Source organism: Trachypithecus francoisi, unplaced genomic scaffold, assembly GCF_009764315.1.
Source record: "Trachypithecus francoisi isolate TF-2019V2 unplaced genomic scaffold, Tfra_2.0 Lachesis_group12, whole genome shotgun sequence".
In the NCBI taxonomy this organism is placed as follows: domain Eukaryota; kingdom Metazoa; phylum Chordata; class Mammalia; order Primates; family Cercopithecidae; genus Trachypithecus; species Trachypithecus francoisi.
This window is the reverse complement of record NW_022681457.1, coordinates 86,659,457-86,685,078: the sequence shown is the minus strand read 5'-3', so window position 1 is coordinate 86,685,078 and position 25,622 is coordinate 86,659,457. Positions and strand designations below refer to the sequence as shown.

General features: G+C 51.1%; 2 protein-coding genes and 1 non-coding gene across 4 annotated transcripts in view; 1 reads left to right on the top strand and 2 right to left on the bottom strand.

The window, feature by feature from the left end:
- SF3A3 (splicing factor 3a subunit 3) overlaps window positions 1-9,166 on the bottom strand; it is a 33,358-nt gene extending 24,192 nt beyond the window's left edge. Inside the window, exons 1-6 of the mRNA XM_033227045.1 lie at window positions 8,132-9,166; window positions 7,782-7,829; window positions 6,194-6,246; window positions 5,983-6,088; window positions 3,120-3,192; window positions 2,580-2,671 (exon numbers count right to left, since the gene is read on the bottom strand). Of these exons, the coding sequence (XP_033082936.1) occupies window positions 2,580-2,671; window positions 3,120-3,192; window positions 5,983-6,088; window positions 6,194-6,246; window positions 7,782-7,829; window positions 8,132-8,227 (468 nt within the window). The 5' untranslated portion in view covers window positions 8,228-9,166. The remainder of the gene's footprint in view (window positions 1-2,579; window positions 2,672-3,119; window positions 3,193-5,982; window positions 6,089-6,193; window positions 6,247-7,781; window positions 7,830-8,131) is intronic.
- Window positions 9,167-9,726: 560 nt separating this feature from the next.
- On the top strand, window positions 9,727-9,829 carry LOC117094012. The gene has a single exon (XR_004441349.1). It is a non-coding gene; the product is annotated as a U6 spliceosomal RNA (small nuclear RNA).
- Window positions 9,830-15,479: 5,650 nt separating this feature from the next.
- On the bottom strand, window positions 15,480-24,310 carry FHL3 (four and a half LIM domains 3). 2 transcript variants are annotated; one of them, XM_033227042.1, is made up of 6 exons: window positions 24,014-24,310; window positions 17,960-18,135; window positions 17,677-17,851; window positions 16,659-16,828; window positions 16,381-16,567; window positions 15,480-16,256 (listed from the first exon to the last, which is right to left on the bottom strand). In XM_033227042.1, exons 2-6 carry the CDS (start codon window positions 18,113-18,115, stop codon window positions 16,102-16,104), a joined length of 843 nt encoding a protein of 280 aa, XP_033082933.1. In that variant the 5' UTR covers window positions 18,116-18,135; window positions 24,014-24,310; the 3' UTR covers window positions 15,480-16,101. The 2 variants fall into 2 exon arrangements, with proteins under 2 accessions (XP_033082933.1, XP_033082934.1); XM_033227043.1 differs by having other exon boundaries at window positions 24,096-24,257.
- Window positions 24,311-25,622: the final 1,312 nt, after the last annotated feature.

The following is a 25,622-nucleotide window of genomic DNA, read 5'->3' as shown; positions in this document are numbered from 1 at the left end:
CACGCAAGTAACTACTTATTGGGCATCTTTGTACCAAGTATGGGGTACAGAAGACAACAAAACAGGCAAGGGACCTGACTTGCCCACATGGAACTTGAAGTTTGGTCACTGCACTTCTGGAACATTTCCTCACAACTCCATGAGGAATCTAATCAAGTATTTCCTTATGATCCTTTTGAGATTGCCATATTAAACCTCATCTCGTCCTAAGCTATTTTTTTTTTTTTTGAGACGGAGTTTGGCTCTTACTGCCCAAACTGGAGTGCAATGGCATGATCTCGGCTCACTGCAACCTCCACCTCCCAGGTTCAAGCGATTCTCCTGCCTCAGCCTCCTGAGTAGCTGGGATTAGAGGCATGTGCCACCACACCTGGCTAATTTTTTCTATTTTTAGTAGAGACAGGGTTTCTGCATGTTGGTCAGGCTGGTCTTGAACACCCGACCTCAGGTGATCCACCCGCCTTGGCCTACCAAAGTGCTGGGGTTACAGGTGTGAGTCACTGTGCCCGGCCGGTGATAAGCTATTTTTAAACATCTTTAAGAAAAGACATTAAATAGCTTTTTGCTGACAGATCACGTTGTTGTGTCTTTCATGTACCTAGTATTGTTTGTGTCTAAAACAGGGACACCTAGAAGAAAACATAAATCTGGGTGGGCACAGTGGCTCATGCCTGTAATCCCAAGGCTTTGAGAACCTGAGGCAGGAGGATTGATTGAGTTTAGGAGTCCAAGACCAGCCTGGGACAACATGGTGAAACCCTATTTCTTTTTGTTTTTTTTTTTTTTGGAGACAGAGTCTCGCTCTGTCGCTCAGGCCTGAGTGCAGTGGCGCCATCTTGGCTCACAGCAAGCTCCGCCTCCGGGGCTCACGCCAATTCTCCCGCCTCAGCCTCCCGAGTAGCTGGGACTACAGGCGCCCACCACCATGCCCCGCTAATTTTTTGTAGTTTTAGTAGAGACGGGGTTTCACTATGTTAGCCAAGATGGTCTCCAACTCCTGACCTCGTGATCCGCCCACCTCGGCCTCCCAAAGTGCTGGGATTACAGGTGTGAGCCACCGCGCCCAGCCGGTGAAACCCTATTTCTACAAAAAAAAATTTTTTTTTTGGATGGAGTTTTGCTCTTGTTGCTCAGGCTGGAGTGCAATGGCGCCATCTCGGCTCACGGCAACCTCCGCCTCCTGGGTTCAAGTGATTCTCCTGCCTCAGCCTCCTGAGTAGCTAGGATTACAGGCATGCGCCACCATGCCCAGCTAATTTTGTATTTTTAGTAGAGACAGGGTTTCTCCACGGTGGTCAGGCTGGTCTTGAACTCCCGACCCCAGGTGATCTGCCTGCCATGGCCTTCCAAAGTGCTGGGATTACAGGCGTAAGCGACTGTGTCCGGCCAGGAAAATGGTATTTAATAAAAAAAAAAAAAAAAAAAAATTTTAAAGAAATCTTATGTAAGGCTGGGTGCAATGGCTCACGTCTATAATCCCAACACTTTGTGAGGCCAAGGTAGGCAGACTGCTTGAGCTCAGGAGTTTAAGACCAGCCTTGGCAACATGGCAAAACTCCATCTCTACACAAAATACAAAAAACTAGCTGGGCATGGTGGCACACGCCTGCAGTCCCAAGTACTTGGGGCTGAGGCGGGATCCATCACTTGAGTCCAGGAGGTCTAGGATACAGCGAGCCAAGATCACGCCACTGCACTCCAGCCTGGGTGACAAAATGAGACCCTGTCTCAAAAAAAAAAGATTTATTTTGGCAAAGGTAGAATACGCTTCTTGTATTGATAATGGGCTGGGTACAGTGGCTCATGCCTGTAATCCCAACACTGTGGAAGGCTGAGACAGGAGGATCACTTGAGGTGAAGAGTTTGTGGCCAGCCTGGGCAACACTGCAAGATCCCATCTTTACAAAAAATATAAAAATTAGCCAAGTGTGGTGGTGGTATGCACCTGTATTCTCAACTACTCAGAAGGCTAAGGCGGGAGGATCACTTGAGCCCAGAAGTCGAGGTTGCAGTGAGCAAAGATCACACCATGGTAAGACCTCATCTCAAAAATAAAAACATAAAATTTATTAATAAATAAATATGCGGCCGGGCGCAGTGGCTCAAGCCTGTAATCCCAGCACTTTGGGAGGCTGAGACGGGCGGATCACGAGGTCAGGAGATCGAGACCATCCTGGCTAACATGGTGAAACCCCGTCTCTACTAAAAAATACAAAAAACTAGCCGGGCGAGGTGGTGGGCGCCTGTAGTCCCAGCTACTTGGGAGGCTGAGGCGGGAGAATGGCGTAAACCCGGGAGGTGGAGCTTGCAGTGAGCTGAGATCCGGCCACTGCACTCCAGCCCGGGCGACAGAGCGAGACTCCGTCTCAAAAATAAATAAATATGCTTGTTTTCACTGTAGAAAACTTCATTTTGAATAGTATTTCATTCCAAGAAAGCATATCACCTCTTTAATATTTACATAACAGTTTTAAAACACAAGGAAGACACTTTACAATGGCTTCATGTCTACTAGTCCCAGTCTAGTGTCCTGACTCACTTCGAGAATCAGAACCTCTCTGCCCTTTCCCAGGTCTTACCTCGGATGCCTTCAGGTTAATGTACTTGAGGTAACAATCATGGAGATCGAGATAACGACCATATCCCTCTTCATCTGTGAACTCCACCAAGTCTGAGAGAATCATATACATCAATGATTCAGTTTATACACAGCACTCTCTTGGACTTACCTTCTCAAATGGACTGCTTGTTCCTAGTTTCCTGAGGCAGCACTTCACCCAAATGTCCTCCCTTTGCTCACAATATAACCTCCAATAAGTTATGTGAGATCAAAAGTGAGTGTTCTCTTACAAGGTAACAAGGGCTGACTCATTTTAGTATTGTGAACTAAAGTGAACAATCCTTGGCTTTCCAAGCCAGTAAATTTGAGGTAGGAGAGAACAAAATGAACATTGTGCGTCCAAGACCAATTTAGGATGTCACTCTAGCCCAGAAACCAGCAAAGACAAAACCAGCAAGAAATCCTGGCTATAAATATATCTGAGGCCATGGCTGCAAATCTGAGCTGTAATTAACCTGTACTTTTGCTGGTGCCGAATGAAATTTTCACCTCTACTTACTTTGTGCCTCTTCACTCGGATTCTCTCGAGCCTTCAGGAGCTCCTCAAATTCCACTGACATTGGCACACAGATCTGAGGGGAAAAGTAAAAGCTCAGGTGGATTTTTCTTTTTTGTTTTTGAGACGGACTCTGCTCTGTTGCCCAGGCTGGAGTGCACTAGCACAATCTTGGCTCACTGCGACCTCTACTTCCCAGGTTCAAGCAATTCTCCTGCTTTGGCCACCCGAGTAGCTGGGACTACAGGCACGCACCACCACGCTTGGCTAATTCTTGTATTTTTAGTGGAGACAGGGTTTTGCCATGTTGCCCAGGCTGGTCTTAAACTCCTAAGCTCAAGTGATCTGCCCAGCTTGGCCTCCCAAAGTGCTGGGATTACAGGCATGAACCACTGTGCCCGACCTCGGGTGGATTTTTCAATGTAAAAGTTGCAAGATCACAGAAATGAAATACATAGAAAGTTGGACTTCTGATGATTTATTTGGCCTTGATTTTTCACTAGGAACCTACTACTGTTCTCCAGTTACCTTGTTTTTCCCCGCTTTTTTGTATTGTTTTAGTAAAACTCACTAAAGTAACACATGCTCACAAAACCTCAAAAGTCCACCTTTATTAATTCTCCTGAGAACAGGTAACCACTGTTAATAGAGCTTTTGCTATGCCAGTGGTTCCCAAACTTTGCTGCATATAAGAATCACCCAGGGAGTTTTTTTTAATCCTGATGCACCTGATACCAATTAAATCAAAGGCAGGCAGGTAGCAGTACATTTTAAAGATCCCCAGGTGGCTCAAATATGCACAAAGTTTGGAAAACAGTGCTCTATATATTTAAATATATGTATTTGTACAAGTACATTCATGCCTGCATACGTTTTTATTGTTTTTTTAGCATAAAAGACTTGCTTCTGACACTTAGTATATCTTGGGCATCCTTCTAACCAGTGATTTAAGCATTTATTCCTCGTTACCTTTTGACCATGGCTGGAATAAGGTTAACACATCAGAAAGGTATTCATTTATTCTCTCTTGGTTAGCAGAAGACCTCATTCTCTATGCTCCAAGGGGGCTATGTGTGTGAGGATTCCTTCGCTTACCTCCACACTATCTACTGCAATCAACAACCTCTATTTTTTTGCTGTTTTTAATCTCTTCCTTTTTCCCTGTGCTCCTTCAAATACGTATGCTTCTTTATCTTCCCCAATACCCTCCTGTTTCTCCTTCTTTTTCCTACCAGATTTTTCTTTTTTTTTTTTTTTGACGGAGTCTTGCTCTGTTGCCCCGGCTGGAGTGCAGTGGAGTGATATCAGCTCACTGCAACCTCCATGTCCTGGGTTCAAGTGATTCTCCTGCCTCAGCCTCAAAAGAAGCTGGGATCACAGGCGTGCACCACCAAGCCCAGCTAATTTTTGTGTTTTTAGTAGAGATGGGTTTCACCACGTTGGCCAGGCTGGTCTCAAACTCTTGACTTCGTGATCCACCTGCCTCAGCCTCCCATAGTGCTGGAATTACAGGCGTGAGCCACTGAACCCGGCTGCTACTAGCCTTTTAAATGCATGTTCCATACTCCATACTTCTACTTCCCCACTACCCATCTTTACCTTGTGACCAGATTTCCTTTCCTACTACTTTAATGAAACAGCAATCCTGGCAGTTATCAATCAATAAGTTGACACCATGACTGCCTTTCTGAAACTCTCTTTTGCTTAACTTCTGTAAGGCAACATCACCTGGAGTGGTCATGTGACTTTTCTGATGGACGCCTTCCCAGGCCCTTTTTCTCTTAACTACCTTATTATAAGTGAGCTCCAGGGTATATGAGGGCTAGGCGTGGTGGCTCACGCCTGTAATCCCAGCACTTTGGAAGGCCGAGGTGGGCGGATTATGAGGTCAGGAGATCGAGACTATGCTGGCTAACATGGCGAAACCCTGTCTCTACTAAAAAATACACAAAATTAGCCGGGCGTGGTGGTGGGCACCTGTAGTCCCAGCTACTCAGGAGGCTGAGGCAGGAGAATGGCATGAACTCGGGAGGTGGAGTCTGCAGAGAGCCGAAATCACGCCACTGCACTCCAGCCTGAGCGACAGAGTGAGATTCCATCCCAAAAAAAAAAAAAAAAAAAAAAAAAGACAGAGTTAGGAGCATAATTTATTGGGGGGAGTACTTTCTGTGAAAGATAAAAAGGAAGAGAAAGCAGGATTAGGCCAGGATAGCCTAGACCACAATGTAGATTGGACAAAATCTTGACCCACCCAATGGGGAGCTGTGGAGCAAAGATTACTCATCAGAGGAATCTCACAGTGGACCAAATTGCTGGGCCCTAGTACCCATACTGTGCTCAGTCACTGGCCGGGAGCTGCCCACGAAATGTGGCCTTGGCTTTTTTTTTGAGATGAAGTCTCACTCTTGTCCCTCAGGATGGAGTGCAATGGCGCAATCTCGGCTCACAGCAACCTCCGCCTCCCGGGTTCAAGTGATTGTCTTGCCTCAGCCTCCCAAGTAGCTGGGATTACAGGCACATGCCACCATGCCTGGCTAATTTTTGCATTTTTAGTAGAGATGGGGTTTCACTATGTTCGTTAGGCTGGTCTCGAACTCCTGACCTCAGGTGATCCGCCGACCTCAGCCTCCCAAAGTGCTGGGATTACAGGTGTGAGCCACTGCACCCGGCCGGCCTTGGCTTAAAAGCTGAGGGAGATGCTGAAAACACTGTAGTTGTAGGATGTCAGCTAACTATGGTCCTTGCACTTAAATGGCAAGTTCTTTCTTGCAGTGCATTTGAATAGCACATGTCCAGTTTCCTTTATACCTTTCCTTTAGTATGCTTTAAAGATAGGTCTGGAGAAAATACTTTTTGGAGGACATACCTCATTTGGGTGCTTCCGGTGGAATTCCTTTATTTGCTTGAGTCTGTTATAGAATTCAGCAAACTCATTGGGTCCTGAAATGGCATTGAGCTCCTCCTTTCGTAATCTGCAATTTCAGGAAAATTTCAAAGAAGATAGAGCACAAAGTCAGTCCTCTAATCATGGCTCCTCAGAAGCACTAACTCCTAAATTAGCTGTGACTGTCACTTACCCATCCTTATCATCATACAAATCCCTCAGGTTCCCACTGACTTCCATATACCTCTGAAAGGCAAATACAAAACCATCAGAATGAGGCAATTTGCACAAATGTAGAGCTAAGCAAACAACAAGGGCTTTCCAGTCAAAGCCCAGGGCAATCTCAAGAGATATGGACATGGTCTTAACAGTTCTGTGCTTCCTAGTAACTTTAACAGCCCTGTTTCCTGGTTAGTTTTTCAATAGCCCTTTAACAGCCCTGATTCCTGGTTAGTTTTTTAAGCAGGTTGATGGGAACATTACCTAAATGATAACATTTAAGGGGTGGCTCCTATTTTTACATACCACCGATGCCTAACTTTCCCTGTAACAGACTCACCCTCTTTGGCTAAACACTAGCTCCCACCTAACATCCTCAAAGATAAAGATGATATTCACTGTTTCAAAAAGCTTGACTGAGGAGTAGACAGGCTAAATAAACACTACATAGGCTTCCTTTGTAGTCAAAATATACTAATTCAGGATGGTACAGGTACATAGTCCCTCCTCCAAAATTTTGGGACCAGATTTGTTTCAGAATTTGAAATTTTTAAGTTCAGAAAAGGTATCCCATATTATGTAACATCCCTAGTGGAATCTGGAGCACACAGTTCTGCAGTAAACCTTGTACCTTATTTACTAAGTGGGAGAAATTAAAGACCACAAAAAGCCTATCACAGGTTCAGGCCAGTAAACCTGTCAAGTGAGATCAGGTCAGATTTTGACACCAAATAATCACCCAAGGGGAAAAAAAGAAAATCTTTGGTTTTCAGAGTATTTGGGGGCTGAGAGCTTTAATCTGATCATCTCCTGCAAATTAGAAGGTCCAAGTAGGTCTTTTATTCCTTTTTAAACAGGTTTCAAACGTACCCAAGAGTAAGGAACGTAGTAAAATGAACCTCCATTTACTCATCACCCTGTTTAAAAATTTAAATAGCATCTTGTTTTTCTTTTAAGTAATAAATTGAACTACTACCAGACAAATGCAGTTTAGTAGTCCAAAACGCTTTAAAGCAATATCCTGGGAGAAAAACACTAATATACGGTATACATACATATATATATATATATTTTTAAGGCAAGGATTGTAGCTATGCACCTGAGTCATGGACTCCTCCTAACTACTGTTTGCACATCCAAGGGATACAGGATGCTGTAAGAAGGGACACGTGTAAGCCGGGCGCGGTGGCTCACGCCTGTAATCCCAGCACTTAGGGAGGCCGAGGTAGGTGGATCACGAGGTCAGGAGTTCGAGACTAGCCTGACCAACATGGTAAAACTCCGTCTCTACTAAAAATGCAATAGAGCGAGACTACGTCTCAAAAGAAAAAAAAAAAAGGCATCTTTCCGATTAATGAAGAATGCGTAAGAGTTCCCCATTCAGAGAACTGAGGAAGCACCCTTACGTTCGGCAGCCTGTGGACATCTGTCTAGGCAGAGAGCCCGCGACTGGCCAATCCGGTTACCTTTGGCCAGTGCTCATGCTGAGACCCCGCACTTCACTTCCCCTCTCTTTTCCCGCCCTCGCTAACCCAAAGAGAGACAGACAGCTGGGCACTCACATCTTGCATGGCCCGAGTGCGGTGATCAGAATTGATCTGGTCCCGGAGCTGAAAAAGCAAACGGTGACACAAACGCCGTTAGCTTGCGTTCTGGAATAGAAAAGGCCGCCCGAGGGCGGAGCTTACCCGCTCAGGTTTTACCCGCTCAGGTTTTAGCAGCTGAAAAGAAAGGCCTCTGGGGCTCTGGACCCCGGGAGGAGGTTACCAAGACCGGAGCTCGGAGAGGGAGCCCCGGAGGAGGCAGGAGGCGGAGTGCGGGGAGGCTCTGAGGGCCAAAGCAAGCTCTCAGAGGTCAAACACGGGATTGAGGCCCATGCCCCTGCCGCAGCCCGTGCTCAGGCCCCACTCACCGTGGACTTCTTAGTGAGCATCTCTTTAGCCATGACGTCCATGAGCCGTTCCTTCTCCTCATGATAGCGCCGCTGCTGCTCCAGTATTGTCTCCATCTTCCCTTAGCCGCAGCCTCCCAATTCAGACCACCTACACGGCCGGAAGTAACTCCAGCCGCCCGGCGCGCCTGAGTCCCCACGTTGCGCATCCGGCTGCATCAAAGTTCCGTGAGCGCCGGAAGTGCCCGGGGACTTAAGAAAACATGAGCACCACAAGGAATGCCAATCTATGTTATGGAGATGGCAACAGTGCCACCTGCTGGTGGGAGGTGTGGTGGCGCGATGCCGAGAGGTTTGCAGATACCTCCAGGGGGCATCGGAAAACCCAGGAGCCCGAGGTTCAGCGGACGGCTTCCTGGGGCTTGCTGGGGGGTTGGCTGGGCGGACAGGTGCACTGTGTGGACTGCGCGAACAGTTGGAGTCCGGATGGGAGATGGGAAACCGGAACTTGAGGACGCAGCTTTCAGCGTAAATTATGAGAACGTTTTCTCCTTCTCTGGACCTCAGCACCTTTCTCAGTAAAATGGGAATAGTGGGGTTTTGCTGGTGGTGTTTTTAAAGAAATTCACATGTGAGGCTGGGCGCGGTAGCTCACGCCTGTAATCCAGCACTTTGGGACGCCGAGGCGGGCGGATCACTTGAGGTCAGGGGTTCGAGACCAGCCTGGCCAACATGGTGAAACCCCGTCTTTACTAAAAACAAACAAAAATTAGCCGGAAGTGGTGGCACACACCTGTAGTCTCAGCTACTCCGGAGGCTGAGGCAGGAGAATCTCTTGAACCTGGGAAGCAGAGATTGCAGTGAGCTGAGATCATGCCACTGCACTCCAGCCTGGGCAACAGAATGAGACTCAGTCTCAAAAAAAAGGAAGAAAGAAATTCACGTGTAGAAATGACTTGTCTATCAGCAGGGAATATGTTAAATAAAATACTGTGCATCCAATGAGGTCAGGAGATCAAGACCATCCTGTCTAACATGGTGAAACCCCATCTGTACTAAAAATACAAAAAATTAGCTGGGCATGGTGGCGCACGCCTGTAGTCACAGCTACTCGGGAGGCTGAGGCGGGAGAATCGCTTGAACCCATGAGGCAGACATTGCAGTGAGCTGAGATCAAGCCACTGCACTCCAGCCTGGGCGACAGAGACAGACTCCATCTCAAAAAAAGTAAAATAAAATAAAATACTGTGCATCCAAGCAGTGGAAGACTAGCTGTGAAATGCTATACAGCCTTAAAAAAAAAAAAAAAAAAAAAAAGATTGTGTCTATATATCTTCACTTGTAGGTAGAGAAATGAAAACATGTCCATGTGTTCACATGTTCACAGCGGCATTATTCATAATAGACAAAAACTGGATGCAACCCAAGAGTCCATTAACTGGCAAATGGATAAAGTGTGGTATATCTATACAGTACAATGGAACATTATCCTGCAATAAATGAATACGACAATGATGAACCATGAAAGCATCATGCTAAGTGAAAGAAGCCAGATAGAAAAACAACAGTGTATGTTCAGATAAAATGTCCAGAACGGTGTTAAAAGAAAAACACTGGTGCTCACTATGGCAGCACATATACTAAAATTGGAACCATACAGAGATTAGCATAGCCCCTGCGAAACAAAAAAACCAAACCAAAAACGCCGGTTACAGCTTGGCCTTTGCCTTATTTGAACACGGTTTGCACAGTTTGTCATTTGATTGGCCAAAACTCGGTGATTGGCAAAGGGTAGGCTATGGTCTGTTTACAACTCCATTTAGGTTATAGTTCACGATATACAGAGAAATCTTTAGGCTAAATTTAAAATACGTAAGGAGGCAGCTTTAGGCTAAACTTGATTTAACAAAGGCAAATCTATGGAGGCAGAAAGTATATGAGTGGTTGCTTGTGACCAGCGGAGAGACTGGAAGTGATTACAAATGCGCACAAGGAATCCATTTTGGACAGATAGCAATGTTCTAAAATTGGATTGAATAGAGTTGCATAACTCTATTCACTTTATTAAAATTAATTGCATTGTACTGTTAAAATGGGTGAATTTTATGGTATATAAATTATACTTCAATAAAACTGTTAAAAACTCTATATGAACTCATATGGATGGCCACACAAACTGAAAAAAGATGCACAAGTGTGTATAAAAATAGATGTGCAAAGAGATGATTTCTGTAAGGATATCCAAGTAACAGTAAACAGTGGTTGTTCCTGAGCAGACAGCCTTGGAGATCTGATATGGAAGATTTTCTTTGTATACACCCCAAGCATGGCATGAAAAGTTATTTTTAAACACACTTTTTCAATTTAAAAATTAATTTAAAACTGAAACTACATATGTGCACATTTATGTTTAACAAAAAAGAATGAGGACATAATACATCACATTATTAGTAATTTACCTATTGTTCACTTTTTTCTTTTTCTTTTTTTGATAGGGCCTCTCTCTGTTGTCCCAGGCTGGAGTACAGTGGCATAATCATGGCTCACTGCAGCCTCCACCCCTGTGGCGCCCACATGTGGGGGCCACCACCCTGGTTAATTTTTTTTTTCCCCACGCAACAAAAGCCACATTTAAAGTTTTGTTTTGGGAGTCTCGCTCTGTCGCCAGACTAGAGTGCAGTGGCACAATCTCAACTCACGGCAACCTCCACCTCCCATGTTCAAACGATTCTCCTGCCTCAGCCTCCTGAGTAGATGGGATTACAGGTGCATGCCATCACACCCGGCTTATTTTTGTATTTTTAGTAGAGACAGGGTTTCGCTCTGTTGGCCAGGCTGGTCTTGAACTCCTGACCTCAGGGTGATTTGCCTGCCTTGGCCTCCCAAAATGCTGGGATTACAGGTGTGAGCCACTGCACCCAGACAAGGTTTTTTTTTTTTTTTTTTTGAGACAGGGTCTTGCTGTGTCATCCAAGCTGGAATGCAGTGGCACGATCTTGGCTCACTGCAACCTCCGCCTCCTGGGTTCAAGCATTCTGCCTCAGTCTCCCTAGTAGCTGGGATTACAGGTGTGCGGCACCATGCCCAGCTACTTTTTGTATTTTTAGTAGAGATGGGGTTTTGCTGTGTTGGCCAGGCTGGTCTTGAACTCCTGACTTCAGGGTGATCCGCCCACCTTGGCCTCCCAAACTGCTGGAATTATAGGCATGAGCCACCACGCCAGGCCGAGGTTTTTATGTTTTTTGAGACAGGGTCTTGCCAAGCTGGAGTGCAGTAGCATGATCTTAGCTCACTGCAGCCTCGAACTCCTGGAGCAAAGCTATCCTCCCACTTCAGCCTCCTGAGTAGCTGGGACTATAGGTGCGCGCCACTACACCCTCCTAATTTTTGTATTTTTTGTAGAGACAGGGTTTTTTCCCATGTTGCCCAGGCTGGTCTCAAACTCCTGGACTCAAGCGATCTTCCTGCCTTGGCCTCCCAAAATGCTGGGATTATAGGCATGAGTCACCAGACCCGCTGTAATTTTTTTTTTTTTTTTTTTACTAGAGATGAGGTCTCACTGTGGTGCCAAGGCTGGTCTGCAACCCTTGAGCTCAAGCAATCCTCCTGCCTTGGCCTCCCAAAGTGCTGCGATTACAGGCATGAGCCACTGCACCCAGCCCAATTTTTCTACAATAAACATGAATTATTTTTTGTTTCTAAAAGTTTGAAAACAGGCTGGGTGTGGTGGCTCACGCCTGTAATCCCAGCACTTTGGGAGGCCAAGCTGGGAATTTCGCTTAAAGCCAGGAGTTCTAGAACAGTCTGGACAACATAGCGAGACCTCATCACTACAAAAAAATAAGAAAATTAGCTGGGCTTGCTGGCACTTGCCTGTACTCCCAGCTACATGGGAGGCTGAGGCAGGAGGATCACTTGAGCCCAGGGGTTTGAGGTTATAGTGAGCTATGATCGTGCTACTGTACTCCAAGCCTGGGTGACACCGTCTCAAAAAAGAAAAAAAAAAAGTTTGAAAAAACGGAGGCCGGGCATGGTGGTTCACGCGTGTATTCCCAGCACTTTGGGAGGCCGAGGTGGCAGATCACAAGATCAGGAGATCGAGGCCATCCTGGCCAACATGGTGAAACCCCCGTCTCTACTAAAAACACAAAAAAATTAACTGGGCGTTGTGGCGCATGCCTGTAGTCCCAGCTACTTGGGAGGCTGAGACAGGAGAATCACTTGAACCCAGGAGGTGGAGGTTGCAGTGAGCCAAAATCACGCCACTGTACTCCAGCCTGGCGATAGAGTGAGACTCTATCTAAATAAATAAATAAATATAAAATTGAAATAATGACCCGTGTTCTGCCCACTCATGGGGGTGTTATGAGGATCTTATTTGTATATCGGAAATTTAAGCAGGACTGCCAAGCTTAGGGAAAGGAACCAGTCACAACTCATCTGGGGCTTTTCCTGGGACATTAGGAAAGAGGTAAAGTAGAAATCTCCATTCAAGGAGTGGGGAGACTCAGCAAATATTTTTTGTTTTGTTTTGTTTTTTGGGGGGTATAAACTTCGGTATTTCTTGAATATGAGATGCCATCAAATGTAAAACTCAGTATTATTTTATGCTTTACTAAGGAAGAGAGAAAAAACTGTCAATTAAACAATGACACATCTTTGATTATACGTCTGGGTTTCTTCTTTTTTTAAGACGGAGTTTTGCTCTTGTCCTCCAGGCTAGAGTGCAGTGGCGCGATCTTGGCTCACTGCAACTTCCACCTCCGAATTCAAGTAATTCTCCCGCCTCAATCTCTGGAGTAGCTGGGATTACAGGTGCCCACCACCACGCCCAGCTAATTTTTGTATTTTTAGAAGAGGTGGGGCTTCACCATGTTGTCCAGGCTGGTCTCAAACTCCTGACCTCAGGTGATCCACCCGCCTCGGTCTCCCAAAGTGCTGGGAGGCGTGAGCCACTGCGCCTGGCCTTGATTGTATGTCTGGGTTTCTAAGATGTCAAGTCTGAAAAATGTTTGTATTGAAACAAATCAAACAGTTTTGTAGCTGTACATCTCTCACTTCCTGTGAGGTGGGTGGACCGCCTTACCACCACCATCCTCCAGTCACTCTGTCTCAAACCTGATGCCTTCCTGCCCCTAAATGTTTCTCCATCCCCACTCCAGGCAGTAAGTCTTGCCTTTTCCATTCGAGCTGCTACCTGCTGCAAGATGTCTCACCTGGACCACCACACTAGGCTCCAAACCAGCCTGCTCATCTTACCCCTCCACTCCATTATTCATGCTGCAGCCAGCATGATCTTTCTACAACTCTGCTCATTCCAGGCCCCTGCTTAAACAGTTCCACAGGCTGCATTTCCTGCAGGGTGAGGTCTGCGCAAGTTAGCATTCAGCTTTTAAGGACCTGGGCTCTGCCTGCCATTTTACTCTCCTGGCACTTCCTCCAAATGGAATTACTTGCTACTTCCCCAAAGCACCATATGTTCTCAGACCTCCAGGCAGGCCTTTGCACCAGTTGTTTTCTATGCTTGGACTGCTCTTCCTCAACAAGTATTTACTGAACACATAGTAAGTGCCAGGAGCTGAGAACGAGGGGGGTGCAAGGCAGGCAGGATCTCAGTCCTTATTTAGGCTGGTGGGAGAGAGAAACAAAACCGTAAGCGTATATGGTAATTATTAAGTATAAACACACGTGGTAGGCATTCGTAAAGGTTTCTTGAAAATGTCGGGGAGGGTGGGGCGCGGTGGCTCACGCCTGTAATCCCAGCATTTTGGGAGGCCGAGGTGGGCGGATCACCAGAGGCCGGGAGTTCGAGACCAGCCTGACCAAGATGGAGAAACCCTGTCTCTACTAAAAATGTTTACAAAAACAACCCTGGGTCGGTCGTGGTGGCTCACGCCTATAATCCCAGCACTTTGGGAGGCCAACGCGGGTGGATCACTTAAGCTCAGGAGTTGCAGACCTGCCTAGCCAACATGATGAAACCCCATCTACTAAAAATACAAAATTAGCAGGGTATGGTGGCACATGCCTGTAAACCCAGCTACTAGGGAGGCTGAGGCAGGAGAATTACTTGAACCTGGGAGACGGACGTTGCGGTGAGCCGAGATCGCGCCACTGCACTCCAGCCTGGGTGACAAGTGAGAAACTCCGTCTCAAAAAAAAAAAAAAAGAAAATGTCGGGGAGGGAACTTAGAGGGCGGGTCAATAGGTGCAGCAAACCACCGTGCACACGTATACTTATGTAACAAACCTGCTCGTTCTGCACACGTGTCCTGGAACTTAAAGTAAAATTAAAAAAAAAAAAAAAAAGAAAGAAAAAGGAAAATGTCAACCACGGCTTCAGAAAGCGATTGGAGCCCAGGATCTACCAGTGACTACCTATGTGACTTCGGGCAGCTGACTGCGCGCGTCTCCACCTCTGTGTAATGGCAGTAATAATGCCCGCCCACAGGACTTTGGGGAGGATTTAATACGCGATACATACAATCTCGCGGTTTCCGCCGGGCCGGAGGGGCCCCCCTACTCCAGGGCGCCGAGGGTCCGCCTGCCCAGGGTCAGGCCCTGCCGCAGGCAGCTGTGGGCGCCACTGTGTGCACGTACCTGCCCGGACAGCCGGACCGCCAAGCCCAGATCGCGGCCGCTAGGGTCTGGCACAAGGGGCATCGGACGCCGGGCGAGGGGAGCGTCGCCCCGCCCATCTCGCAACTTTGGGGGACAGCCCCCCTCGCTCATTCCCGCCTCCATCCTTGACTTGAATCACTGTTGGCGGGGGGGGGGGGGGGGGTGGGTGGGACGGGGCGTGACCCATTCATGCCGGGAATCGGATCCAGATGTTCCCGCGGCGTGTGCAGCTGCATCCTTGCCTTTTTTGGCAAAAAACGTGCGGTCGCGAGCGGATCCCGGGCCGCCCTCGCTAATCCTTGGGAAGAGGGGGAAGGGGGCTGAGAGGGTCTAGGCCCAGACTGGGGATCGGAACCGGGTCCTTGCTCTGCGGGCTCTGGGAAGGGCTGTTGGCGGAGGAGACTATTGGTACCAGCCAATTAAGGCACCCCACCGCCACCCTCGCTTTCGTCTGGAACCTCCCCCAAACCCCTCCCTTCCCTGCATGGAGGAAAAAGCCCTCTGCCAGAAGGGAGGCAGGCCGAGCTCCAGAGGAGCTCTAGAGGGACGGTAGCCGTGGCGGGGATCCCCTTCATGGGGAGAGACTTCCCACCCCGTGGCCCAGCCCCCCTCCACCCCGCCCTGCAAGGACGAGGTCTAGAAGAGATTCTGAGCCTCCCAGTCTGCAAAAACCCTTCCTTCCCCTTTATACCCTGCACACACACACACACCACACACACACACACACACACGCACACACGGAGGCCCCTGCTTCCTCACACCGCTTTATTGCAGAATCTGGAAGGGGGGTGAGCCAATCTCACCCCTCTGCCCATCTATGGGCAAAATGGAGCTGAAATAAAATGAGAAGACACTCGGTGGCCACCAGCTGGGCAGCACCCTGTACCCTAGGGCCCCCTAATCAGTGTCCCCACAGCCTCAGCCCCAGGGGATGGGGTGGGGCAGGTCAAGCTTGAGAACAGTCCACTTTTGAGGACTTCTCAGGCACCCATAGGAGACCTAAAACCTATAAAGTCTAGATTTAAGGGGGCCTAAGTCCCAGAGTCCAGGTTTGGAGGGCTGGGGTCTAGAGCCCCGATTTGGGGAGAGGACTCAGTCTGGGAACCCAGACTGCAGGGGAGAGGGTGAGTTCTGGAGTCCAGGTGTGGGGAGGGGGCTTGACTCATGGAGGCTCTGTAAGAGCCCAGGTTTGGGGGCCTGGGTCAGGGAGTACCAGTTTGGGGGTGCTGGAGTGGGGAAACAATCCTGGAGCCCAGAGGGCGACCCATTTTTTTGGTTGCGGGGGTGGGGCCGAGTCCCAGAGGTGGTTTAGAAAAGGAGCCACAGTCCTGGGCCCGTGGTATGGGAAAGCCTGGGTCCAGGAGCCTGGCTCAGGGCCCTGCCTGGCTACAGCCCTGGCAGAGCACTTGGTCTCCATCCGGCACGAAGCCTTGGCCCACCAGGGAGGTAGAGCAGCGGGCGCAGGAGAAGCAGTTGTGGTGCCAGTGTCGGTCTTCAAAGGACACATACTTGCCTCCACCGAGTCCTGGAGGGAGGCTGGAAGTTAGCTCTGCAGATCTAGGGATGGTCCGGCCCTCAACTTCACCCAATACCACATCCCACTCCCTTGCCTGCACCCTACCCACTCCGTTCTTTGACCCTTGTCCCACCTACGATGGGGCGCTTGCAGCTGCTGCACTTAGGTGCAAAGAGTTCTCCAAAACAGGCCACACAGTAGGGATCTTCATCCCGGGACGTGAACTGCTGCCCTGCCAGGGGCGTCTGGCAGCCGGTACAGACCAGACATTCTCGATGCCAGGGCTGATCACGGTATGTCACTCCACCTTGTGTCAGCGTCTGTGGGGGCAGCATTCATTAGTAGGTGTGAGTGGGGATTCCCACCCCAGACAGGCCTTACTCACCCCCACCTGGCTGGCCCAGCCCCCACCTTGCTGCAGCGGGCGCAGCGAGGAGCAAACTTGTTCTCATAGCAGGGCACGCAGTAGTGAGCACCCTTGTCAGGCACAAAGGAACGGGAGCCCAGCGGCTGCTCACAGCCACTGCACAGGAAGCAGTGTTCATGCCATGTCTGGCCTCCGTACTCCAGCTTCCGGGACCCTGTGGGAAACAGGGGTCCCATTTAGAGGCTGTGTCCCATGCTCCTGAGGGCCACCCTCTGTAACTTCCCCGGGAGTCTCCACTCCTCTCTTAGCCTGAGCAGGGTGCTGTCCAGTGCACATGCAGCAAGAACCTCCCTGCCCCATGTATATTACACATGCTAACCTCTCCCCAGACACCGGACATGATGACCCAGCTAGACATGAGGATTTTGGCATATGTTAAGCCCCCATATGTCCCAGAGATGACAATTTCAGCACATATCGAGACTCCATGTAACAGTCATGAAGTCTCACTATGAGCTAAGTCCTCATATAACAAATGTGATGATTTCAGCACTCACAGGGGACCCTACGTGTACCAGACAAGTAAGTATCTGCCCACACAAAGTCCTAATGCCCTCGGCATGACGGGTTCAGTACATGCTAAGCCCTCGCATCTCCTCGGCACACCATTCTCCATAGGTGCTAAGTCCCAACATTTCTATTAGGCATGCAGGTCCCCACACATGTTAAGCCCTCTTGTTTATCTGCCTCTGCACACACTAAGACCCGATGCAACAACCATGACAGTCTCAGCACACCTCTAGTTCCCACATGTACTAAACATGCAGATATTCCACATGCTAAGCCCCCAAGTATGTATGACATGTGTCAATCTGCCTGTACATAGTAACCCCCAGTATACCAGGCAAACAGATCCTGCATATACTAAAATTCCAGAAACATGCTGTGTGTGCAGGTCTTTACACAGACCAAGTCTCCATGTATCAGACAGACACATGCAAAGACCCTACGCAGATGCCAGGCATGCCAGTTCTCACACAAGATGAGCCCCTGAGGACATACCAGGCATGACAGTTTCCCCACAGGCGGAGCACTGCGAGGAAAACGCACTGCAGTAGCAGTCATTGCAGAGCAGCTCACTGTCCTGGCAGGTGAAGGGTTCATCGGCTAGTGAGCGCTGGCAGCGGCAGCAGCGGAAGCAGCCCTCGTGGAAATGGCGGTCTTCATAGAACAGCTCCTGTGGGGAATACAGCGGAGGCACTGGCACCCAGGCCTAGTGGATCCATCCTTTGCCCCCTTCCACTGGTCACCACCCGCCCCCTGCCTGGCCTGGCCCTCTCCTTACCCTCGAGTCATGCCCGATAAGCTGCTGGCACTCAGCACAGGTGTTGGCAAAGGTGTTGTCATAGCAGGGCACACAGTAGGGGCCGCTGTCTGTCTGGATGTACTTGCGGCCATACAGGGACTCACTGCATTTTGCACAGTCAAATGACTCGCTCATGGTGGCAAGGAGAGAGAACCCTGTTAGGAGCACAAGGTGGAACTGGGGTCACACAGAGAGGCTGTGGCTTGGCTCCTGGCAAATAGGCCTCTGCATTCAAAACACAGAAACAGACCCAGCATAGGAAATGCCAGTTCAGAGTAGGTGGCGATGGGGAAGGGGTGCTTCCGGGAAACCAGGAGTCCCGCATGTTTCTTTCTGTATTTAACTGGGGGTAGGAAGAGGTCAGAAAAAAAAACCAGGAAGCAGAAGTTGTTTTCTTATCTAGGCCCTAGCAGATCTAGGGGGAGGGGGCTTTTCCTGGGTCGGTGACTCATTTCCTGCCTCAGCCAGCATTTAGCCTCCACTGTCCCGACTGTCCCCAGTGTGGGAGAAGCAGGGGCAGGGAGCCACCCCACTCTACTCCATATGAGCAGTACTCCCACCCTCTCCTGACTTGGGACTTTAGGGATATGGATAAAGGAACCCTTACCCAGAGCTCTGGAGTACAGAACTTAGAGATGGGAATGGGTTGTTCCTAGCCCCTCCTGATCCAGAAAACAGTGGAATGCTAGAGGTGCTGGACTGATGAATGGTGGAGGAGGCCACTGTGAGAGGTTGAGCCTTCCCTCCCAGGGCATCAGCCAAAGAGGCTCAAGCAGGAAGGAAATCCTGCAAGCTGGACACAGCCAGGCTTCCCCAGCTAGACCCTCTGCCCTCATCCCCCTACCCCCACTGTGTCTCTGGTCACACCGGCTTAGACAGCCTTGGCCTGCAACATCTGCAGCAGCTGTGGCAGCACAGATGGCCAGATGTCAGGTTTCGCCAGCAATAGCGAGAAAAAAGGAAAATGAAGTGTCGAGGGAGGCAGAGGGGAACTGGAGACAGACTGAGAGTGCAGTGTGTCCCCCTGCCACCTCCTGCTAGCATCTGGCAAAACCCCAGGATCTTTCCATCCCCTGGGGTCATGATTTCCCTCCCACTGCCTCTGGGAGAGAAGGTCTCTCCCACCTTTTCTGATTTCTCAGGGTTTGGGACTAGGGAGCTGAAAGCAGAGAAAGCAAGAGCCAGTGAAGACATTTTCTCCCCAGTCAGGCCCCATCTTGGGTGGGGAGTAGGACAAGGGGGAGCCCTGAGAGCTGCTGCTGGAGACACCCAGCCCCCGACCAAACCTCAGACACTTTCCATTTTCTCAGGAACAAAGCATGTTTGTGGGATGAGGTCATCCACACAGCTGCCTCTGGAACAGGAGCCTGGGGAGTAGAGCGGTAGGGAAGTGGGGTTCCCAAACCTTTCTGCTGCCCCTGATTCCAGTCACTAGCCCCAAAGTCAAAGCTCCCACCCCTGCTCTCCTCTATCATGAAGCCTGCTCTCTAAGGGCTGGGATACTGGGGTAGTGGAGAGGAACCACCAGGACCCATAGGAAGGAGATGTTCTCGCAGCTGTGGATGAGCCTGGGGAAGTTACAGTGACACACAAAGGAATCCACCAACCCACTCTCCCACAAGGCCCCAGTGCTGGCAGTCGCCAGGGCCTGCCCTGGCTCAAGCTGAAGGAAAAGTCCTCCTTTTCTCATCCACCCCCAGTGCGAAATTCTTGACAAAAAGCGCTGCTCTGGCTTGAAGTTCAGACTCCAGGCACCGGCAGACACCCCCAGCTTGGAGGCCTGACTCTCCATACATCAAGCCTCTGTGCAATGGGAGAACAGCCAGCTCCCACTCCAGGCCAGGGTATGAGGCCACCAGGGGCCAGGGCCTTTAGAGCTGGAACTCCTGGGCTGGGGACTATGGTGAAGGGTAAAGAAGATACTCTTCTTTCTCAGCCCCCTTCCTGCCACTCAGGCCCAGGTTTCCTCTGGCCCAACATCTGAGGATTGCCTGGGCTGTCAGCCATGGGGCAGCAGGGGGCCACACAGGTGGAATGCGTCCACGGGGGGTGCCTGGGCCTCTTCCTTCCTTCTTGGCTTGGCCCACTGCAGCTGCCACCTTCTCAGGCCCAGGCTAGCCTTGGGTCCACCCCCTGAGAGACAGTCAGCACTCAGAAACCAGGGCAACCCAAATAGGGTATGGGCATCGCTTCTATTTCCTTCCCAGAATCCCCCAATGCCCTAGTCTATCCAGCTGGACTCTGGTAAGGACAGAGTAAAGGGCACCAACAAGGCCCACCTGTCTCTGCCCATACCCCTCTCCCTGCCCTTTTCCCTGGCAAGGCTGGGGACTGAGGAGACTGAAGGGAACCAGTCTTGTATTCCTCCCTGACTGGCAGTGGGGCGGGGTTTGGGGGAGACTGTTCCTCTACAGATGGCTCACAACCCCTGCACCTCCAACAATCTCCCCTCACAAGGCACCTCCCCGTGAACCTCCTGGAGCTCAGAATGGCTGTGTAGCTGGCTATGGTGTATGAAGCAGCTCAAGCGACAAGGTTTGCATCCTGGCTCCTACACTTACTGGCTGGATGATCTTGCACAAGTCACTTAAGCTCCCTAAGCTTGTTTTCCCATCTACCTAAATGAGATACTACTACTTCCTACCTCCTAAGGTTGTTGTCAGGCTTAAATGTAATGATACTTGTAAAGCACCTGGCAGATAATAAATACTCAGAAAATAGTAGCTATTATTTTACTATTAGTGCCCTCACTCATACTGGGGCCAGATAGCAGTTTCACAGGCAGGTCTAGGTCAAGGAGCTGGACTGGAATTTTTTTTTTTTTTGAGAGGGAGTCTCGCTCTGTCGCCCAGGCTGGAGTGCAGTGGCGCAATCTCGGCTGTCTGCAACCTCTGCCTCCCAGGTTCAAGTGATTCTCCTGCCTCAGCTTCCCGAGTAGCTGGGACTACAGGTGTGTGCCAACATGCCTAGCTAATTTTTTGTATATTTAGTAGACATGGGGTTTCACCGTGTTAGCCAGGAAGGTCTTGAACTCCTGACCTCATGATTGCCCGCCTCGGCCTCCCAAAGTGCTGGGATTACAGGCACGAGCCACCGCACCCTGCCTGGACTGGAATTTTTAAATAGAGATGGGGTCTTGATATGTTGCCCAGGCTGGTCTCAAACTCCTGGGCTCAAGCTATCCTCTTGCCTTGGGTTCCCAAAGTGCTGGGATTACAGGCATGAGCCACCATGCCAGCTCAGATTTTTTTTTTTTTTTTTTTTGAGACAGGGTCTCACTCTGTCACCCAGACTGGAGTGCAGTAACTCCATCTCAGCTCACTGCAATTTCCGCCTCCCGGGTTGAAGCGATTCTTCTGCCTCAGCCTCCCGAGTAGCTGGGATTACAGGAGGGCACCACCACACCCAGCTTAAACATTTTTGTATTTTTAGTAGAGACAGAGTTTCACCATGTTGGCCAGGCTGGTGTCGGCTCGACCTTTTTGTTTTTGTTTTTGTTTTTTTGTTATGAGTTGGAGTCTCATTCTGTTGCCAAGGCTGCAGTGCAGTGGCACGATCATGGCTCACGGCAGCCTCAAACTTCTGGGCTCAGCCAGGCGAGGTGGCTCACGCCTGTAATCCCAGCACTTTGGGAGGCTAAGGCAGGTGGATCACCTGAGGTCAGAAGTTCAAGACCAGCCTGGCCAACATGGCGAAAACCCACCTCTACTAAAAATACAAAAATTAACTGGGCATGGTGGCAGGCACCTGTAATCCCAGCTACTCAGGAGGCTGAGGCAGGAGAATCGCTTGAACTGAGGAAGTGAAGGCTGCAGTAAGCCAAGATCATGTCATTACACTCCATCCTGGGCTACAGCAGCAAAACTCTGTCTCAAAAAAAAAAAAAACCTACTCTGGGCTCAAGCAAGCCACCTGCCTCAGCCTCCTGAGTAGCTGGGACTACAGCCACGTGCCACCATGCCCAGCTAGGTTTTTCTATTTTTTGTAGAGATGGGGTTCTCACTATGTTGTCCAGGCTGGTCTTGAACTCCTGGTGATCCTCTGGCCTCAGCCTTCCAAAGTGCTGGGATTACAGGCGTGAGCCACTGTGCCCAGCCTTGTCTGAAATTTGACCTGGACATTCTCAGCGTAGGCCCAGGGAGAGAATAGGAGGCCCCAGGCCCATGGGGCTTGCTGAGGACACCAGTGGGGGCAGTGGTCACTCCAGCCTGGTCAGCCTGACTCTAGTAAGCATAACTCTTGAGATCTCCCACACAGGTCCACAGGTGTAGACACCTGCATGCTGCTTTGCCACTCACAAAGTCCGTGCCCACCACCATCTCATCAGATCTCACAAAAGGCAGGCAGGACAGAGTATCATCCCCATTTTACAGATGAGCACAAGAAGGCAGGAATAGAGCAGGCTTATGCCCAAGGTCACTCAGTTATCAGGACCCAGGTCCCCTGCCTCCTAGGCCAGAGCTCTTCCGTCTCCCTAAAAATGCTGCCCTGGTGATGAAGGGGATGATCAGCTTTTAAGGGCAGGGGGACAGGAGATGCACCAGAGCCTGGCTCTTCTCCCCAGCTGCCAGCCCTGTGATTGGAAGGCACCCAGAAGCCTTTCCAATGCCCCATGCCAACCATTCAACTCTTCTGTCCCCCACCCCCAACATGCCCACTATCCAGGAGGACCCTGGCCAGGTCCCACAGCTGTGAGTCAGGATCAGAACAGATCCCTCCCCCACCTTCTAGAAGCTGACAGGAGACTTAAGGAGAGAAATCCAACTCCCTCAACCCTCACCCTCTGCTACCGGGCACCAACCCCAAGCTCTGTCTGCTCTCCCCCATGGGACCTGGAAGTCAGAGAAGTCTAGGGAAGGGGGCTGGGGAGCAGGATCCCGCAGCTGCTCTGGGGACAGGAGAGGAACAGTTCATTCACCCTGGGTCCCCCAGGGCAGAGGCAGACTGTCCAAGATTTGAGTTTAAAAATAAGTTGGGGCTGTCTTGGTGGCTGTGTGTGTCCACGGGGTTCTTCTTGATCTCGAACTTACTGTCTCAGGGCCTCTGCCTCATGGGGGATCCGTGGGCTCAGAGTTTCTGTTTCCCCACAGCCTCACTTCCCATTGGTTCAGGTCTGGGTAAGTCAGGGGCTGTCCTGGAAGCTGTCAGCCCACCTAGGTCTCTCTGCCCCCACTAAATCTCAGTCTCTGGTGTCTGTCTCTGCTTCACTCAGCATCTCTGTGTCTGGGCACACTTCAGCTTCTGTCTTTAGGTTTTGGCCGGCTCTGTATCTTGACTGGCTGTCCCCCGGCGGCCCATGCCTCTGTGGATCTCAAGTCTTGGTCTCTTCTTGTCTACATGGCTGAATGTCTCAATCCCCACCACCTCCCTTTCTCTGTCTCTGCATCTAAGTCTCTTTCGCCACCTCTGCATGCCTGAGTGTCTCTGTCTCTAGTCTCTGAGTGTCTCTGCAGGCCTCAGAGAGCAGATTCAGCCCGAGGCCAATGACGCCCAAGCCTCAGGGCACCTCCAAGGCCTGGGGAAGGGCCTCAGGGAATGTGTTCGCTGGGGTCCCACGTATGTTTTCTGAAAATGCTCCCCAAAACCTGGGACGGCCCCCATGTCTCGGGTCTGTCCACCGGTAACTGTGCGCCCGGTGTGTCCTTGTTTCAATGGTCTCGGTAGCCTCCTGTGCCTCGAGTCCCTGCCTGTCTCGGTCTCTCGCTCCACTGGGCTTTGCGAGAACCTCAGTTTCTCCAGCGCTTCTGGTTGGTCTCTATCCGGCTTTTCTATTTCAAACTTAGCCCCCTCCCCCGCCCAACTCTCGCTGCCGCCCCCGTCCCCGCCTCGCCCCGCCCGGCAGCCCGGAGGGGTCCAGTCCCGGCGGGCGCTCTCCCGGACTCGGCGTGCCCCGGGCACCTGTGGCCAGAGCCCGGCGGGTACAGGGGGCCGGGGCCGCGGCTGGCTTCAGCCCTCTGCGGGTCCTTTCGCTCCCCGGCCTGGGCGCGGGGGCGGACCGCCGGGGCTGGGAGCCGGGGTCGGCGGGGCGCTCACCTCGAAGCGGGCGGCGGGAGCTGGGAGCGCGCGGCGCAGGCGGGGCCGGGAACCGGGCGCCGCGTCCCTCGGCGGCTCCTACCTGCGGGCCGGGCCAAGCGGGGGCCGAGCGAGCTGCCGGCTAGGCTGCCGACTGCAGACGGACCGTGTGGGCGAGTGGGAGCGCGGCCCCAACCCCTCCCCGAGGAAGTGAGCGCGGGCCCGCCCCGCCCGGACCCCGCCCCCGCCCCCCAGCCCGCCGCGGGGGCCAGACCCCGCCCCCACCTCCCTTTCGGCCGCCAGCGGGCCCGGCCCCCTCCTCCTGCCCGGCCTAACCTGGCTCTCCCAACCTTCCGGCGGCCGGGACCCCGCCCCTGTCCCCTCCCCGCAGCCTCTGCTCTCCTCCCCTCCCACCCCCATCCCCAGCTGCCAGAGGGAGACTGTTGTATTCCATCTCAGGCCGGGGACATCAGACCCCACAGACCATGGTCCACTGGGGAAGAGTCCTGTGGCCTCCTCGGATTCCCCCACCCCCTCACCTTACCCTTAGGGGTGACACTCAACCTGGCCTTAATCCAGCCTGGAGGAGGAGGTTTTGACTCTACTGTCATGAGCCTGTCAGCGGGCACCAATGTGTTCTCTGAAAACATGGGGCGAAGAGAGGACCCCTCCCCACCACAGGGCCTTGACCTCCAAAGGGTTTTATTCCACAACTTTGAGTAGCAAAAACAGGAGTAACCACCTCCCCACCTCCGGTGGCCTCCTGACGCTGAGAAGTCCTGCCTTGCCTGGGTTTCCACAGTGCCCAGGAATAGTTTTGACCTTTGAGGCCCCGGAGAGACCCTAATCCTTGGCCCCATGATCTTTGGGCTTCTAGGGTGGGGTGTGAGGAGTGTGAGAGGATGGGGCACCGCAGGGGTGGTGGAGGAGAGGGGAGGGGACCTCTGCAGTGTCTGAACCTCTGGCTTCCTCCCTGTGTCCGTGAGGGAGGACTGGCGCCTGCTAGGGACACGAGGCCCCTCCAGGTCCTTGAGGCCACCCCCCCTGGGATCCTCAGGCTTGTCACTAGGAATAAATAGCCTCGGTCTGGAAGGGGTGGGGGAAGGAGGGAGGCAGGAGGCTCTACTGTGCTGTTAGTGGAAACAAGAGACAACAAACCAACCCTGGAATAACCTTAGCATCTAGAGTGAAGATTCAGGTACCCACAGAGGCCTCCCCACACCCCAGGCTGGGTGCAGCGGAGCTCTCACAGAGGAACTAACACCCTCCCAGGCTGGGGCTCCTGAGAACCTTTCCCTCCCATCTCTGTGTCATGCCTGGGTTCCTGGGTCCCAAGTCACCCTCTAGGCCTGGTTTCCTTTCAAAATTAAATCATTGCTTCTTTATGATTGCTGTTGTTGCCTAAATGGTAAGAGCCATGAAGGCAGGGCTCCGTTTTGTTCCCCACAGCCTTCTCAGTACTTACTTCAATATCCGGCACATAATAAACATCTGATGAATGAATGGATAGCAGACACTGCTTCAGTATGTATGCCCGTCTAACATCCTTGGTTTGTATCACAGGCACCTGTTATCTGGAGTCCAGGCAGGCAGTGAGCATCCAGCCCATGGATGGGGCCTTTCTCTGGGA